At 41.3% G+C, this 19,171-nt stretch overlaps 1 protein-coding gene across 1 annotated transcript in view; it reads right to left on the bottom strand.

Moving 5' to 3' along the window:
• Positions 1-10,910: 10,910 nt before the first annotated feature.
• Positions 10,911-19,171, bottom strand: part of Filip1 (filamin A interacting protein 1) — a 196,404-nt gene continuing 188,143 nt past the window's right edge. The window contains exon 7 of the mRNA XM_029481660.2: positions 10,911-11,081. Within this exon, the coding sequence (XP_029337520.1) occupies positions 11,041-11,081 (41 nt within the window). The 3' untranslated portion in view covers positions 10,911-11,040. The remainder of the gene's footprint in view (positions 11,082-19,171) is intronic.

Genomic DNA, 19,171 nt, shown 5'->3' on the forward strand with positions numbered 1-19,171 from the left:
AGGCCAGTCTGAGCTACTTAAGAGGCCAGCAGGAAATTCATAGAGAACCTGTCTCAATAAATAAACAATAATTAGTAACTCAAAGACACCAAGGCAGTACAGAGAATACAAAGTGTAGAATCCAACTATAAAGCCTAAGATGCTAACTAACCTCCATTGATTGATTGTAGGCAGGATTTTTTTCTATATTTTACAAACTTTTTTATAAGTGTGTAATTTTGCAAATTTACAAAAAATGATTATATAGCATCTACATTTTGAAATTGCGTTTGAAATCCAGACTATCTGACAGTACCTACTTTTAAAAAGTGTTTGTCTACAGTTTTGACTTGCTCCAGTATGTTCTTCTGTGATCTTGGATTTCCCCGCCCTGGGTTTTCCAGACAGGGTTTCTCTGAGTATACCAGGCTCCCCTCAAACTTGTATAAATCCTCTTGCCTCCTGGGTGTTGGAATTAAGGGCCTGGGCCACCACAGCCTAGCTGATCTCAAATTCTTAAGGCCTCTAGAATCCTTAGGTCTGTATCTTGCTTTAGCAGCCTAAGTTTACCTTCAACCCCACTCAAATGGAAAAAGAGTCTGCCATAGAAAGGCTTAGCCTGTTATCTTAAATGTTCTGTTGATGAGTAAAGTGTTCATCACAGTGTTGGGGATATTCATGGAGTCCTTTTTTCATTCTTTTCCCCCACTCCTGTTTAGATCATCACAGTTGGATGTGTTAGTTCCTTTATAGAACTAGAGTTCCTACTCTAGAACTCGGTTTAAATAGTGCTACAATTGAACCTTCAACATACAATTGAAAATATTCAGGGGAAAAATTGTTTCTGAGCTAGTAAACACAGAGACAATTTCCCATCATTATCTTTTATGTGGTTATTTCCATTGTACTAAGTAGTATAAATAATATAATCAAGAGACAGTTTGAAGGGTGTGGAGGAAATACATAGGTCATTTACAAGAGCTGCATTTTGTATAAGAGATTTGAGCATCTGAGGTTGTATCCACAAGTTTCTGGGACCTCTCCAGGATGCTGCAAGACACCTTAGTTGGCTTTAAAGCTTTGTTGCTGTTGTTGTTGTAGGAGCAGTGATCTGATGGTTCTTGCTGTGCTTACCTACTTCCTGTTTCCTTTGGTTTTCTCAGAGCAAAGTTTAACGGTCTCAGTTTTACTAAAAACTTCACTGGGGACTGGGTGATAATCACGAACATTTCCTCCCAGCACTCCGGAGGTGGAGGCAGGCAGATTTCTGTGAATTCAAGGCCAGTATGGTCTATGTGAATTCCAGGACAGCCAGAGCTACACAATAAGTCCTTGTCTCAAAAGGTATCCTTTTTGTTTGTTTGTTTGTGTTTGTTTTTGTTTTTTGAGACCGGTTTTCTCTATGTAGCCCTGGCTGTCCTGGAACTTACTCTGTAGACCAGGCTGGCCTCGAACTCAGAAATCCGCCTGCCTCTGCCTCTGCCTTCTGAGTGCTGGGATTAAAGGCATGCACCACCATGCCCAGCCTTGTGTGACATTTCTTAATACTATCAGATCAATAATCTGAAATGTATGTTTCATATAGTTTTCATTTTTTAGTTCAGTTAGTACATTATGCCACTATGTCAGAAAGGAAAAAAAAAAGAAGGAGAAGGAAGAAGAAGGAGAAAGGAAGAAGGAAGAAGGAAGAAGAAGAAGAAGAGGAGGAGGAGGAAGAGGAGGAGGAGGAGGAGAACTTTGATAACTTAAGGAATGGAGAAAAGAAACCTAAAAAGGTTGTTTTACTATTTGGCCAAAGTTCACACAGGTTTGTATGTCAGGCTCCTTCAGTACCTCAAGCTGCTTTAGTTCTCTATCATCTAAGCATACCCAAGGGTTTGTTTGAGTCTACAGCTTAATATTGCCTAGGAAAGTTAAACCTGAGAGCCACAGTTCTTAGAACATACCCTCACCCAAGACGTAGTTTCTCTGTGTAGCCCTGGCTGTCCTGGAACTCTGTGGACCAGGCTCTAAAAATTCAGAGATTCATCTGCCTCAATCTCCTGAGTTCTGGGATTAAAGATGTGCTGAGAGAAAGTCCCTAATAATTTGAATACTTTTCAGTATCCTTTTGTTCCACTCCCATTCAGTTAGAGACTTCAGTGGAATAATATTTAAGGCACACCTAATGATTTTTAGGAGGGCCATGTAGACTCTGTGTGATACATTTAGTCTCCTAAATTATTTATTATACCAGAGAGTCATCTAAACTGGGTTTTAAAACTAAAAAAAAATAAACATTAATCTTTTCTTAGCCAAGTGGTGGTAGCCTATGTCTTTCAGGATAGCCAGGACTACACAGAAAAACCCTGCCTGGAAAAACAAAAAACAAAAAACAAACAAACCTCCTCTGTAGCTGGTCATGATGATGTACACCCAAAAATCCAGCACTTGAGAGGCAGGGGCAGGAAACCAAAGTCAGCCTGACTGCATGGAATCTTGACTTAAAAATAAGAACAAAAACAAACAAAAGAAACCCTTTCCCTGGTTTTCCCGTAGAGTGCTTATTAACTCTTAAAGTTGAATGTTTAAGAGACCTTTCATCCTCACACTGAGTGAGAGTTCATCTGATTGGCCTGAAGTCACTGCTGTTGCAGGCTCTTGTGTAACCAGTCAACAATCAGAAGTACTAGTCAAACAAGATATTTAAAGGAAGGACAAGGACACCAACTTCCAGAAATTCGAGGAGACAGCCTACTAACTTAGTTTTAAGAATAAGGTTTCATTTCTCTAAGTGAAAGAATATACCCCCAGTGGGACCTCACAATCCACATCTTCTGTTGCTTAGGGTCTCTCAGTTAATTATATCCCCAAGGGCTCATCAATTATAGATAAAAGCTTAGCTTCAAAAATAGTGCCATCTCTAGGTTGACAGCCAGCTGACATCTGTTACAGGCATAACAGAGAAATTAATTATTTAAAGGAGAGTGGGATGGGAAAAGAAAGAGGCTAAGCTTATTCTATGAAAATCATAGAGGTAGAAAAAAATCATACCTTTAAAAATGTTCTCTCATGGCAGACCAGTTTTTGACATAAACTTAACATTTTTTCCATTTTGACATGCTTTAGATTGTTAGACGTCCTAACAGTGGGTGGTATATTTTTTTTTGGTTGAGTTTCTGTTTCCTCTGAACTTATTTTAAAATAACTCCTAATTCATCTGAGCTCAAGGGAACCTCCATCTACCTCCACCCCTGCACTTACCATCTAGTACTGAAAGATACCTACTTCCATCTATCTGTCTTACTAGATAGAGCTCAAGGCCAGAGACTTTTCTTCATTTCTAAAGGTCCAACACTTGGCAAAAGGCTTAGGACATAAAACATAGTCAATCTGGAGTTTACCTGGTGACTCTCAGAGGATTCACATTTTGGTGGAAGAGGCCACTTGGCAACCAACCATGGAAACCGTGAGGTCTTTGCTCTATGAGTCTACAGGGGTTGTATGAGGCCCTTCTATGATGTCAAACACTAAGCTGTAGGGAAGAGAGTCCCCATTCAAGAGAGAATAGAATGCTAACCAAAGGAGACTTATGCTAAATGCATTAACACTCTGCATTACCCTGGGTGACCAAGTTTTTCTTGAGCATGGGTTTAGCAGGTTACATCACCATAGCAACAAATATCTCCAGTGCTTTGAATCTGGGTGAGATTTGTTAACTGTGGTGGTTTGATTGAGAAAGACCCCCATGGGCTCATATATATTGGATGCTTGGTAACCAGGAAGTGGAACTGTTGGAAAATATTAGGAAGCGTGGCATCCTTGGAGTAGCTGTGGGACTGGAGGAGGTATGTCACTGGAAGAAGCCCTGGAGGTTTCAAAAGCCCACACCAGGCCCAGTCCTTCATGCAGATCAGGATGTAACTCTTAGCTACTCCTCCAGCCTGGTTGCATGTGGCTGCCATATACCTGCTTTCATTTGGAAGAGTTGTTGTGGTCATGGTGCCTTGTAACAGCATAAGAACAGTAATACATTAACTTATATAGTTCATTTGTCCTACTCCTGCTGGGACCAATGTTCCATGTGAACCCTAATGCCTGGCCCCTTTGAATGAGCACAGTCTGGAAGCCTGCCTGCTGTGGGGCTCTAGTCCTTACAGACAGCATATCTTCCTTTAGAATCAGTGGTCTAGATCTAAAACTTTTCATGGGCACACATTTCTGGTAAGAAAGCACTGAATACACTCACCAGGATCCTTTAGTGAAGAAGACATAGAACCCATTGTCTAAGGTGCTCATACTCAAAGAGGGTTTGAGGGTTAAAAGCAGCTCACTGGTTGCCTAGAAAGCAGATGGGACTTGAGTTAATATGGCTTCCTGCAAAAGCCATGTAAGAACCATTTATAAAGAGCAAAAAGAGAGGGAAAGGGGGTCAGGGGAAGAGATCTAAAAATTGGGAAGATCAGGAACTTGAATGAAGGGGAGGTCAGGCCTCATCTTAGCAGGGATTGCCATTTTAAGACATTATCCAAGTGTGGTATGAGGCTCAGTGATGGAATACTTCCTAAACATGTATGAGACCCAGGTTCAACCTCTAACACATTAAAAAAAATGTATCCAGTATCTTGCTTGTGGAGCTGGTGGAGCCCTGTGCTCAATTTCTTGAATTCACAGCAATGAGTATGTAAGCCTTTTAAGAAGTGTATAAACGGGGCATAGATTTTTACAGCAGTACCAGTTGCTATAGCTTCAATCTGTAATGTCCCTCAAAGTCCAAGGTATTGAAGGCCAGATCCTAGTTCATGGTGTTACTTGGATGGGGAAGGGGGAGTGGTAAAACCATAAAAGATGGAGCCTATAGAGGACGTTCTAGCAATGAGGGTAGCTCAGTAGTTCTACTGCTGTGATAAGATACCATGACCAAGGCAATTTATAAAGGGAAGCATTTAATTAGGGCTTGCTTACAGTTTCAGAGGTGAGTCTATGAACATTAGTCAAGCAGGCAGACAGGCGGGCATGGCTTTAGAGCAGTAGCTGAGAGCTCACATTAGTTCTGTAAGTTGCAGGCAGAGCAAGAGACAGGACCTGGTGTGGTCCTTTCATCACCTCAAAGGCCACCATCAGTGACACATCTCCTCCAAGGCCACACCTCCTCCAATAAGGCCATACGTCTTAATCCTCCCTAATAGTCTACCAACTGGAAACCAAACATTCGAATATTTGAGCCTATGGGCCCATTCGGGGGCATGCACTAACGGGGATATGAGACTGTTCCCTTCAACTCTTTTTGCTTCCTGGCTACCATCAACTGAATAGGCCTCCTCTACTACAGACTCTTTCCATGATGTAATTTGTGCAACAGAGGTGAGCACTGACCTCTGGAACTGACCAGTATAAACTTTGACCTTATCAGTTGACTCCTTGGGCATCTTAGTACACAAGCAAGGAACTGATACAATATAGTATCAATATAAGGGAGATTTTGGAAAATAGGGTCCTGGAGAGAAGAAAAGGGGGTTTTATTCTCCTTAGAGACTATGGTTCTCTCTGAGAGAAGTACTGCAACTATGCCAAGAGAAACAAGAAATAACTGTCTTTAAAAACAGGAGGAGGTGGGGGAGGGGAGGCTGTGAAATCCAGTTTCTAGGTTCCAGGACTTTCCGTCTGTGGGTCAGGTTACTGTGCCTTGGAACTAGAAGTTGCCTGGGTAGTCTACTTAACGAAAATGTCTCAGTATTTAACGTACTTCCCAGGTGCCTTGACTAAGTTTTCAAGCCAGAAGTAGATAATGTTCCCTTTTGTCAAGACGCCTAGGCTAGAGGGGTTAATCTTGAAGAAGGCTGAACTGGAGGATCCATTCTTGTTCTCTCACTTATGGTGACTAGCCTGGAGCTTCAAGGTTAACAGATTCATTTAAATGTAGCTTAGACCCTGGCACATATCCTCTTGTAAAAGCCAAAATAATAATGAGTTTTTCAGCCAGTGTTCTAAAACCATGGTTCACCCAGGGCTGCAGTCCTTCAGTCTCTTGGTCGGCAAAGATCGCCCCGAGAGGCGGACAGCTAGCACCTGTGACTAGTCAACTGGAAGCATTTTGGCTTAAATATCCTTCCTGCTTGCTTTTTAAAAGGTTCGTCTTACATTTATTGATTCTGTGCATGTGCACATGTCTGCTTATCTATGTACAAGAGCACTTGCCCCATGGTGTGCATTTGGAGATCAGAGAACAAATTCAACCATGTGTGGGTTCCAGGGATTGAACTGAGGTTGCCTGGCTTGGCAGTGAATAACCTTTTCAATCTTGCTAGCGTTTTGCTTCTTTGGAAGGTACATCTCTAACAGATAAAGTAAAAACTCACCCTTTTATTCCAAGTGAGGCAAAGGTAAGTTAGGACTGGCTTTGGTTACAGGCCACCATTTCTGCACAGAGCTGATAAGAGAAGAGGTTACACATAATCTACTTCACCTCCATCTCTCTTCTCTTTACAGAAACCATTTCCCAAACTGCCATCACTCTAGCGTGCCTGTGGGCAGAATCTTGCATATGTCCACTCTACTGAGGGGTCTGCCTTTAGATTAATAATTGAAAGCAGATAGTATGTGACCACTGATTGACATTGCATTTGGGGGTGGTGAGGGGGCAAAAGGTCCCTCTTAGCCAGTCCCCCACCTTAAAAACCTTACAGTTTTTATTATTACACTAAAGAATTAAACTGTGGGGCAACTGGGAGGAGCAGCCTTCATTTTGACAGTCCTACTTTGACACATCTGCAAGCCATAGCGAAAGACGCTAAGAAAATATAAAGCATGGAGCCATAAAACTACTTCAAAGCAGATGATTCTGAATGAGAGAAAGTTGTAAAGCTGGGGAAATGGCTGAGGGATTGCTGCTCTTGCAGAGACCTAGGTTTGGTGCCCAGCACCCATGTCAGGAGGTTCAAAAGTACCAGTAATTCCGATTCCAAAGGATCCCATGCCCTCTTCTGGCCTGGGATACCTGCATGAAGAACACACACACACACACACACACACACACACACACACACACACACACACTGGGACATAAACACACGCACATACATATACACATAAAATAATAAGGTGTTAAAAAGGAGATTTATTTTAATTTTTTAAATTGTATGAATATTGTATTCAGATGTAAAAAGAATATTGCACAAGCCTTTTATATTTCATTGTCATTTTTTCATACCCTGGTGAGATTTCCATAAGTAATTTGATTTTAAAAGTAACAGAGAGTGTCTTAACTGTAATGTAATCACTTATAAAGAGCTGAAAAGAGGGCATTGCACTCGTACAAAAGACAAGCACATCAAACCATGCGGCTTCAGTGTAAAATAATAACCTTATATATTTAATAGAGCTTAAGGGAGGCAAATTCAGAATGATAGGAAAATAGAGTATTTCTAAAAGCTTTCCAAAATATATTCTTGCTTTTGACAACTCTTAAACCTTGAAGAATTCTAAGACTGACTTATCACATTATACATTTAATATTTTGGATAAATGAATACCTTGTACTCTTTTGTTTAAAAACTAGATTAAAAATTCAAATTTTCACTGGTAAAGTGACAAAATCTGTTGGATGATAAGGTGACATACCCACAAATGACATGAGCCACAAACAAACAAAAGAGCAGAAAATGCTTGTATCCCACCATGGCATCTATAAACATACCTGTCCAAAATTTATGAAACTATTACATTTCCCACAAAGAACACAGTTATTATATAGTTGTGAAATAACTACTGAAAACTTAGAAACAGGTACTAATGGTCATAAACTTCTAATTTTTATACGTTTCTTACAGTTTTTTTTCTTCTTCCTCTTTGCCCTCCACTTGGTCTTTTTAGTATTGGTCTAGCAGCAGAGATAGGATTGCCTGAGCCTCAGGCACCAACTCTTGAGTTTTAAGTTTCATTTTGTACTTCTGCTATTTTTAGTTGTATGGCTGAAACAATACCTGAACATATTCAACCTCCACCATATTTTTCTTCTGTTTTTCCAGAAAAGCTCAACAGTGGTATTGGATAAAACCATCACATGCCTACTAAACCATTTAAACCTTGCCTCTGACTTTTACAAGCTCCAAGTTATTTGAGCAGCATCTATGTTGTTGTTAGTGCTTAAACTAGATATTCACATCGTGATTTCTTAGAGGATGCTTTAAGACTCAATGAATTTGTTTTATGTACATTCTGGGCAAGAACATCCTGCTGATACTCTCTATCCAGTTTCTTCATCAAGCTCAACACTTTATGAACACTTGAAGAAAGGCAGATAATACCACAAAAACCAAGATCAAATAAGCAAAAACAGTTATCAAGAGGAAAGATGTAGTCATCACTGTGATTCATGCTTGTAATTCTAACACTCGGTGACTGGGGCACCATCCTTAGCTACATAATGTGTTTGAGGACAGCCTGGGCTAAATAGTGAAATCCTGTCTCAGAAAACACGTGTAAAGGCTGAGGATTGTATTGCACATTTTTATTCCTCACACTTAGGAAACAGAGAGACAGGATCTTTGTGAGTTTTGGACAACCAGAGCTACATAAGGAGACCCCTGTCTTAAAAACAAAACAGAACAACTGCAAACAGATCAAACAGAACAATGGATTAAGTCAACTGTGCCTTGAACTAGAAATGCTGATTGCAGTTCAGAAAACACCTAAATAATTCCATCCACAGATTAGTCTCATCCAAACTGATGGAGATGTATTTACAGTAAAAGAATCAAGGTTCCGTGATGTATCCAGGTTAGTGCCAGAACTGCTTGTGGTGGCAACTTTTACAATGCGACAAGGTTGCTAAGACGTGACTGTGGTCTTGCCTTGTTTCACAATAGTCTCTTGTTTTGTTTCAAATTTAATGTGTTCCTTTTACTTATATGTCACTCGTGTTTAAACAAAGAAATTGGTGATGAGGTAGGCAGGAAAATGAGCATCTACCCAGATGACTGGTTACAACATAATCTTCACTGTCTTTACAAATACTAAAGTTCTTTACAACTCAGGAGGGAAAGAAACCCAGAAGATCCGTATCCACAGCTTAGCAGTTTTGCAATTTAAAGCAGATAATAAAGTTTACTTCAGTAACTGTACCACCTAAAACTTTTACCTCACTGTCAGCAGAAAAATACTAAATAAAATAAAAGCTGCTTTGTGATTGAAAATACCATTATATTTTAACATTTTGAGAAAGCAAATCTTAACCCTTTTAAAAATCTTAAGACACACACATACACACACACACACAAACACACACACACAGTCTAGACTTCTGTGCCAGTGATCAAAACCACAAAGGTTATGTGAGACTTCCACTACCATTAAAGTCTGGGCAAGTCTGACATGACATTTATTTTACTCTAAACAAATGCAAGAATATTTTTTTAGAAAATATTTAATTTGTGGTACGTATTGGATATGATTTTTCAGTTCCACAGAATATATTAAAGACCCTCTAGGTTAGATGAGGGTTTAGCATTGGGTCTGCTGTTCCAGAGATCTGTAAACTCTCCTCTGCAGCTGATAAGGGTACAGTTTGTGGACAGAGGTGAGCCTCCAGCACATGGCTTGCGTGACTTGACTTACCTCATAACATTCAGAAGATGCCTTGGCTCTTTAATCACACTAGAGTAGCAAGGTAAATGGCTTCTTCATTTAGAACCGGAGTGTCAGCGCTTCCCCTTATAGTTAGGTTTAAAGATCTTATAAGAACTACACTCTCGTCGACGGTATTTTTTTTTTAACTAGAGTTCCAAGTAGACGTCACATTTTTACATAAATTCAACAGCAGCTCTGACAATGAGGCGAATAGCAAATGGTGGGCTTTTAATTCTTTAAAATATAAATATATTTTAGCTGGGTTTGGTGGCACATGCCTTTAGTCTTAATACATGTGCGAGGCACAGACAGGCAGGATCCCTGGGACTTCAATGCCAGCCTGGTCTACAAAGCCAGATTTAGGCTAGCTAGAGATACATAGCAAGAACCTGTACGAAGAAGATGACTGGGGCGGGGGCCGGGGTGAGGGGGGGGGGGAGGAAGGAGGAGGTGGGGGGGGAAGGAGGAGGAGGAGGAGGAAAAGGGAGTAAGTAGTTGTTTTTCCTACCTACAAGTAGTTTTGAAAATCTATCAAAATCGGAGGGAAGTGATTATATACCTTTGGGTCTCCCTACTTTTTTTTTTTTTTAAGTGGACGACATTATTTAGGTCAGTTTTTATTTGCAAGCTTTCACGGGGGCATTAAAATGTGGGAAATACAGGGACATCAAGGTTACTATTATCTTTTGTACACAGAGTTAAGACTGTCAGTCAAAGCTGTTCGTTTCCCACTCAGAACACCAAAGGAGACAGTTACAAGTTGGTTTTAAGTACTTAAACACTTAAGTCAGGCCAGTGTTTTCCGTGTTGGGCCGCGATCGGAACCATAACATCGTTCAAGCCGGGGAACTCCCAGGGTCTCCTGTTCCTCGGTTTTACCTTTTAACGTTGTCTAGGGAAATCGAAAGTGCTCTGCTTTCTCTTTCTTAAAAACAACAAATTAATAAAGGAGAATGATATGTTAACCTCTTCTGAATATGCAATACTTCGAAGAATTGACAGTACAGTCTACAGATACATGTGCCAGGGACTATGAGAAAGGAGACAATTTGTGTGTGTGGGGTAACATTACAAAAAGTATTATACAAATAAATTATACAGCATATGCCCACAGACCTGAACACTTTGTAAAGGGAAGAAAACTTTCTCTGGGCTCAAAGATTCAACCGGGTTTGCCACATATGTTCACGCCATCCACAGTGTGGTTTTTTAACTGCTAAGTTGTATCCTCAAAAAAAAAAAAAAAAAAAAAGAAAGGAAGGAAGGAAGAAAGAAAGAAAGAAAAGAAGAGAAGAGAAGAGAAGAGAAGAGAAGAGAAAAGAAAAGAAAAGAAAAGAAAAGAAAAGAAAAGAAAAGAAAAGAAAAAAAGAAAATCACTGGATGTCCTAAGGTGTTTCCAGTCAACATCAGTAGCATGGTGACTGTAGTGATGACTGTGGGCTGTGCTTGGTAATCTCATCTGGAGCTCATTCGCAACTGGTGAATGATGACGCTTTCTACAAAGAGAAGAAAGATACAGCGTTTTCAATTAAACTCAAGTAAGTAGTTGACATGAAAGCCAGTACCACACCATTTCAATAAGACTGTAACTGTTAAAGGACAAAACATAAACAGGGACACGAGGCCAGTAACAACAGCTATGCAGACTTTGCTGGGAGGGAGGGGGCGGCGGGTAAGTTCTTTATCTTTGCACGTGTGCTCTACATCCAAAATCATTAAATCCCTTCAGAAACTATGTCTAATATTTGTGTAATAGTAGGTAGATATTGCTCGATGAACGAACTGAACACAACTCTGATAATTGCTATATACAAGTCACATGATGGAAATCCTGAAGCTGTTCTCCAGCCAAACGCTCTCGGTTCTGAACCACGTCCACACACCTGTCGCTTCTTTCCGTGCATGTGCACTGGACTGCTAGTAAGGAATTGGTCCCTTTGCCTTCCGAAGAAGATAAGAAAGAGTTTGCTCTCTGACAACTGCTTTTTGCATGACTGGTGAATGTTCTTACATCCAGACTCATTCTTTTGGGTTAATTACATTTATCTATTTGGGTGAGTGTGTGTTGCGCGGTATGCATGTTCTGCAGCACACCTGTAGGATTCAGAGGACAATTTGTAAGACTTGGCTACCTCCCTTCACCAAGTAGGTCCCTTGTCAGGCTTGGCAGCAGACATCCCTCCTCACTGAGCCACCCCCCTGGCTCTGTAAGTTATAAATTCATTCATGGGTTTTTGTTGTTGTTGTTGTTGTTGTTTTTTGGGTTTTCGAGACAGGGTTTCTTTGTGTAGTCCTGGCTGTCCTGGAACTCACTTTGTAGACCAGGCTGGCCTGGAACTCAGAAATCCACCTGCCTCTGCCTCCCAAGTGCTGGGATTAAAGGTGTGCGCCACCACGCCGGGTCATTCATGTTTTTCTTAAACTTTTTTTTTTTTTTTTTTTTACATTCATTTATTTTGTGTGTGTAGGCGGGTGTGCATGTTGAGGTCGGAAGACAGCTTGTGGGCATTGGTTCTCACCTTACACTATGTAGATCTCAGGGATGGCCCTCAGGCTTGGCAACACGCTCACATTGACCCACTCAGCCATCCCACCTGCCTCTTAACCCAGCCTTATAATAAATTTCAAAGCCGACTCAGTAATTAAAGCAATCCAGCCACATTACAAACATTTAGTATCATTGTTTGATTAGCTTTCCTTTTATATGAGCTTTATGCCCTCATGAACTTGGAGCATCGCATTTTTCATCCAGTCATTTAGAAACCAAAGTACGGAGGTTCTTTGTCTCCTGCGGTTCCGTACCCTGCAGCGAGCAGAGAGCTAGCTTGGTGAGAAGACAAAGTTCTATAGTCACTGAGCATATGCAAAGCAGAACAAGAAACTCATGTCAGCGTTTGTAAAAACATGAAGGTCAGCTATTGGGTAGCTCGGCTGTAGCGTGCTTGCCCCCTAGCAACAAAAGACTCTGAGCTCCTTCCTCAATAAATCTCCCCCAGCCCAGCACTCCCTTACCCGCAAAAAAAAAAAAAAAAAAAAAAAAAAAAAAGCATTTCCACGTGTTATTTTGACTTTAATTACAAGTGCCTACTATCTGAACTTTATTTTTCTTATGTAATTATCAACTAAATTGCATCTTACCATAGACACGTTTCATGCTAACTGCATGGTATGATCCTCTACAGAAAACGCGTTTGGATTTTGGTTCTATTAATTACCTCATGGAGCCACTAGGTGGAGATATTTTCATTCCCTTTCTCATCCTTTTGGCTTGAGTTTGGCTTTAGACGAAACAGTTTTTATAAAGAACAACAACAACAAAAAAACTTATACTTAAGACTGTTTACCAATGAAGGCTTCCCACAGCTTAAATAATATAGGTACTAAAAAGTAAAAAAATATGTATACAATTTTCTCCAGACACTTTTAAGAAAACCTCTAAAAATGTATCTATCTTCAAGCCTGGAAAGTAAAGGCACTTACAATCATGTAAAAGCCATCATCTAAGATGAAAAATGCTATTTCCTGGTCACTGCTTAAAAAAAATTATATAATATGCATCAAAGAATCCAAAGAATCCTCAAGAGAGCTGTGTCGCAAATCTCCTCCACAGGATGTAAGTCTCTTCCCATTTCCTCCCTTAAGGAATCATAGAAACAAATGTCAGGGGGGAATCCAGAGCCATTCCTAGTGTGATGTATCTCCTAATGCTTGTTCTCATCCTGGCTCAACAGGAAAGGTTCCAGCAATCACCTTAAGCTCCCTGCAGGGCTAGTTTTTTTTTTTTTTTTCTGGTTTTAAAACAACTTCCTGAGTACAAACAAGCCTCTTCGTTCCCGGTGACTCTTTCTCTTAACTCCAGTGCTGTGCAGTCCAACAGCACTCTCCTTAGAATTCATACTTGGCAAAGTATCGGGCAGAGGGCTTACACAAAGGTCTCAAGGTCTCACTATATGTCTTCATTAGTATATGTAAATTAGCAAAGTAGCAATCAATGTGTAAATGTGCATATTTATAATAGACTGTCAGAAATACTCAACACTTCCAAACAGATAGTTATATACAAGCTGTACCTTCATAATTAAAAATGTCTAATATCTGTAACTTCTTATGATCTCTTTCCCCCCAATATCAAATGAACTCAAATAAGAATCATTCATCTAATATCTGAAATTGTGAGAAGTCAATATTGTGCAGCATAAGGTTTTGAAAATGTTCAGTAAATAGGTTTTTAAAAAAAATCGTTGAGAGGCCAGAAAGATTGTTGAGTGAGATAAATCAAGCTTAATGGCTTGAGTTTGATCTCCAGGACCCAGGACCCATCTAGGAGATAAAATGGACTCTCATAAGTTGTCCTGTGACCAATTTATATGTTCTATTGCACACCTACAGGAACATGCACACACCCACACATGAGCGCGTGTACACACACACACACACACACGGAAGTGGGGAGAGAAATAAATAAATACATAAGTAATGTAATTTTTTAAAACTTATTTCAATTTTGTTGTTGATGGTAACAAACTTGGCAAATATTTTCCATCTCTTTCATTTTGTCTGAGAAAAAGGACCCAATTCGCAGTCACTTGGGGTCTCTGAGGAGAGGTTATTAAGACCAGGCACAATTCTGTAAGAAGTTTCTCTACCTATAAATACATCTTTAGATTATTTATAATTTGTTAAGTATTCAATAGACACTAAAGACCAATAGATAGTCATAGTAAATTACCACCTATCAGCGACCTCAAAATAACAAAAATACTTAAACTTGAGGCCTTCTGATACCCAGGCACTTACCAACATAATTTTCTCTTTTTCTAATTGAAAGAAAAAACTCTTTAAAGTTTGAATATCATATGCATGTTGACGACACTGGATTTATATATATATATTTGACAATTTACCAAAACATAAACATGTTCCTTTTCTCCCATTTGTTATCTTGCAGTTTTCTTCTTAGGAAACTTGGGGTAACATAGCAAGCCCATTATTTGCTATTCCGACATTGCTGTGACAAGGTACTGACTAACCCAGTCATTGATAACGCTGACTGTCAGATAAGTTCCACACAAAGGAAGTTTAACATGTCATCGATTCTGAATTTCGCTTGACTGCTGACCTTACTTAGAATCCAACCTCTTGGGAGTGGCGTCACAGAACTTCTAGGCACCCAGATGGCATGGGCTCCAAAGCCACGTGAATGGGGTGGGGTTTGGGGAGAAATTGAATGCTGGAATGGGACAACTTAACAGCGTGTTGGGATTCTGCTTCTTCCCGGGAGAGGCTTTGGCTACAAAGTGAGAAAGATATACTCCCTCAAAAGGCATGATCTCCCTCCCGGGCAGGGTGTGTGTTTACTCTGCCAAAATCTCTGCAAGGAACGCTTTAAAGGGTCCCCTCTAGTCAGTCCCATCAAACCAGTGTAATAGCTACCTGCTAGGCTCACATGCTGAAGGCAAAGCGCAGTAGCACCTCACCTTGTAGCAGGGTTTTACACCTAGTGAGGAGGACGGCTTTGTTCATAGAAAATTTTACATCAACTTAGAGTGCATGCTCTTGTGACTCCTGCCCCTACGCCCAGCCTGTCCCCATGTTCAATGACTCCCCCTACCAGGGACTCTATGAAGGACCCATTACAGCTTAGTTCTTCACCTTCCCAAGCTTCTAAATGTCAGCTTTGAACTTGCTACACTCCAGGTAACTGCAGAAATGCCCTACAAATATCCTGTGTGTTGTTTAGAAGGGAGAACACCTAGCTATTGTTTGTCTTTTTGGCATTTCTGAGTTCCATGAACTACACTGGGATACAATCCTATTATCACATTCAGAGCCCCTGACAGAACATCTGTTTTAAATAGGAAGTTCAATAAACTTCCTCTGTTGGCTTGGACTTGTACGCCTTCTTTTGGATTCAGCTCAGCTAATTAAAAGTACTTCCGATAATCATCAGTTCTGTCATTTGTTCCAGAAAACTTTTGAACCAGATGATATCATCTCTCTTGGGATTTCATAACCATCGGACCCTTTATCTGATTCCTTCCTCCTCTGCCGTCAGCTCACCATCTCTCCAGGTTCTAGGACTCGCCAATAGTTATGCCTAATAATTTATTTCTCAGGCGAGCCAATCCCAGAACAAGCAAATTTGAACTGCTTCTCTCAAATATAACATCCTCTGTAAACAAAAGATGAATGATGGGAAACATGGTACATTTTAAGCCCATGATGCCCAGTTTTTATTATTTCAGGCACATAGGCTAAATGCTTAAATCTATCTTTAAATTTAGGACTGTTTGGGTGGAGGCTCTAGAGAGATGGTTCAGCAGTGAAGGGCGCTTGCTGCTCTTGTAGAATGCGTGGGTGTAATTCCCAGCATTCACACTGCAGCTCTTAACCTCACATTACTCTTGTTCTAGGATAGCAGTTCTCAAGCAATGGGGCAAAACTCCTGGAGGGGGGCAGGGCGAGGGGAGATCGAAGAACCCTGTCACAGGGGCTGCATAACAGATAATTACATTATGATTCACAACAGTAGCAAAATTACAGTTGTGAAGTAGCAATGGAAATAATATATGGTGGGGAGGGGGAGCACCACTACTCCAGGAACCATATGAAAGGATTACAGCATTAGGAAGGCTAAGAAGCATTCTTCTAAGGAATCTGATATGTTCTTGTGATCTCTGTGTGCTCCTGCATGCATGTGGTACATATACATACAACCCTAAAATAAGTTTTAGAACTTGGGGCTGGGAAGACAGCTCAGTCCGTGCAGCACTGCCTGGGCGAGCATGAGGATCTGAGTTTGATCCCTGGAGTGCATATCCAATGTCGGATGTGGTGATGATGATGTGCTTTTAGTCCCGGCACTAGAGAGGCAAGGACAGGTGACTAGATCTCGGGTGCTCACTCTAGCACCATCAGTGAGCACCAGGTTCCAGTGAGATAACCTGTCTCTAACAGCAGCAGCAGCAGCAGCAGCAACAACAACAACCACAACAACCACAAACAATGTGGGGGTCTGGATATGGCTCTGCAGCACTGGCTGTTCTTCCAGAGGACTTTGGTTCATTTCCTAGCAACCATATGGTGACTCATAACCGTGTATAACTTAGCTATAGCTTAGTTCCTCTTTGGCCTCCATTGGTACCAGGTATTATAGTGCACAGTCACACATGCAAACAAAACACCTATATACAAAATAAAGATTTTTAGTTATATTAGAGAGACAAGAAATTCCAGGGTGGGGGGCACTGATCTAGGACATCCTGGCTGTAGGCACAGCAATGGGCAGCACAGGAAAGTTGGCACATGGGAACAGTGAGATACGTCTTGTCTCCCTAGTTTTAGAACCTGCTTCAGGGAAGGTACAAGGGCTCTTTCTATAGAATCGATGGGAAAGTGCATTTTAAAACACAGGACATGGGGTTATTGGTACAGAGACATGAAAGATGAGGAATAATAAAAAAAGGGGGGGGGCAGGTCCTGGGAGAGAAAAACAAGTAAAAACAGTTGAAACATAAGTGTGATGGTTAGAGTTAGGTCCCTGGCGCCTGTGGTGGAAAGAGAGCATCAACTCCTGAAAGCTGTCCTCTGACCTCTTCTTGTGTGTGTGTGTGGGGGGGGGGTAGGGGAGAGGAGAGGAGAGGGAAGGGCAGGGGAGGGCAGGGGAGGGAAGGGGAGAGGAGATGAGGAAAGGGAAGGGGAGAGGGGAGGGGAAAGGAGGAGAGAGGAAGGGGAGAGGAGAGGAGAGGAGGGGAGAGGAGAGGAGAGGAGGGGAGGGGAGAGGAGAGGAGAGGAGAGGAGCGGAGGGGAGGGGAGGGGAGGGCAGGGCAGGGCAGGGGAGGGGAGGGGAACCAATCTGAGGAGAGGTGAGGCTGAGTTCTATTCAGGCAAAAGGACACCAGCTGGGCAGAAGTCTTGGAGGACAACCCATCCAGCTTGGAAGACAACCCATCCAGCTTGAGGGAAGCAGGGGCCGTACCAGGAAGTCCTCTGGGAGCAAATAGAAAACGTCTGTGTTTAAGTGTCAGAAAAATCACTGAACGGTGTTTGGCAGATCAAACAGAGTGTTTGGGAAAACTAAAATAGATACATAAAAAAACCAAACAGATGAAAGATTAAAGCAATTATTCCCTGGAAGAAGTGTCGAGGAGAAGAGAACGGACTGCTAGTGTACAACTGGACTCAGCAGGGAACCATACTCAAATTTCCACTGTACACATTGTATAAACACTTAAACTTCTAACTCCTATATCCAAAAGATGATGTGGTATGGCCATGTTGAGAGGTTAAAAGGGAAGGCTAGAAGCCTAAATGGGCACCACCAAGACCATAATAGAAAGACAATACACCTAAAAATCTAGAAATAAGAGGCTAGAATACAAAGCCATTCTTTACAAATATGGAGAAAAATGTTTGATGAAGTGGGTAAGAGTTGGAGAAAATTGTCCCCAAGGAAAACTTAGGGTCAAAAGGAACAAATAAAGAATGGCTATTTTATAGCCTTCTACCATGGACTTGGTACTTAAACAACAAAGACAATGTGCATGAATTGACTTTTTAAAAAGAAAATTTTGAGGCTGGAAAGATGGCTTAGCAGAGGGCTGAAGGTCAATTAATACACAGCACTTAAGCTGGCAGCTCATAAGTGCTGTTAGCTCCATCTTGGAGAGATCCAACGTCTCTGGCCTACGAAGGGCACCTGCTTACAAGTGCTCTTACAATTAAAAACTACAAAATCCTCTTCCTCCTCTTCCTCCTCTCCCCCCTTTGTGTCTGTTTCTGTGTCTGTTTCTGTCTCTGTGTCTGTCTCTGTCTGTCTGCCTGTTTCTCTTTCTGATCTTCAGCCTTTGACACATATCTCTTCCTCTTTTTTATTGCTTCATAGCACACTATGGCATTACGCCATTCTACAAGTGCCCAACACAGGACCCCCTCAGCAGCCCCGTGTGTTCCTCTCACCGAGAGTTCCACGGTTTTGCTCATCACAGAAGCTCCATTCTTCCCTCGGTATTCTGAATTCCTGAGAAATCTAAGTCTTCTTTACAGCTCATTCTCCTGGGCATGTTTCACCGCCGAAATTACACTCTCCTTAGACTACACCTGAATGCTGGGTCTTGATTTCATTCTTGCAAACAACTAAGTAAGGGATCTGCTAACACCCTTGATGAATATGCTAGCATCTCAAGAGAGAGACCCCACTGCCACCCAATAGCTTGTCCTCCTGCAAACCTGATAGGAAGCCAGTGAACCCACAGCATCGATGTGACAAGGATGCTGCACAGCAGCTCATAGCAGAATACACCTGGTACCATGTGTGGCAGGTAGTAGCCGCCATGGTACCCTGATATAGTCAATACAGTCAGTTGATTCACAGGCGTGGAAGATCAGGATCCCCTCTGTAGCTGTGTGGGTTGTACTGGCACATCCCTAGAAAGCATTATCACATCGAACTCTGTGGAAATGACATGTGTGAACCACCTCTTAGAGTTTTTTACTGCAGAATCCAAACAGCAGTTGTACACATCAGCCAACCATTATGAGACTGCTCTTATTTTAGCATATACAGTAAAGTTACCAACATGGAAAA

This window comes from Mus caroli, unplaced genomic scaffold (assembly GCF_978045245.1).
Source record: "Mus caroli unplaced genomic scaffold, Mus_caroli_1 scaffold_11, whole genome shotgun sequence".
Lineage (NCBI taxonomy): Eukaryota > Metazoa > Chordata > Mammalia > Rodentia > Muridae > Mus > Mus caroli.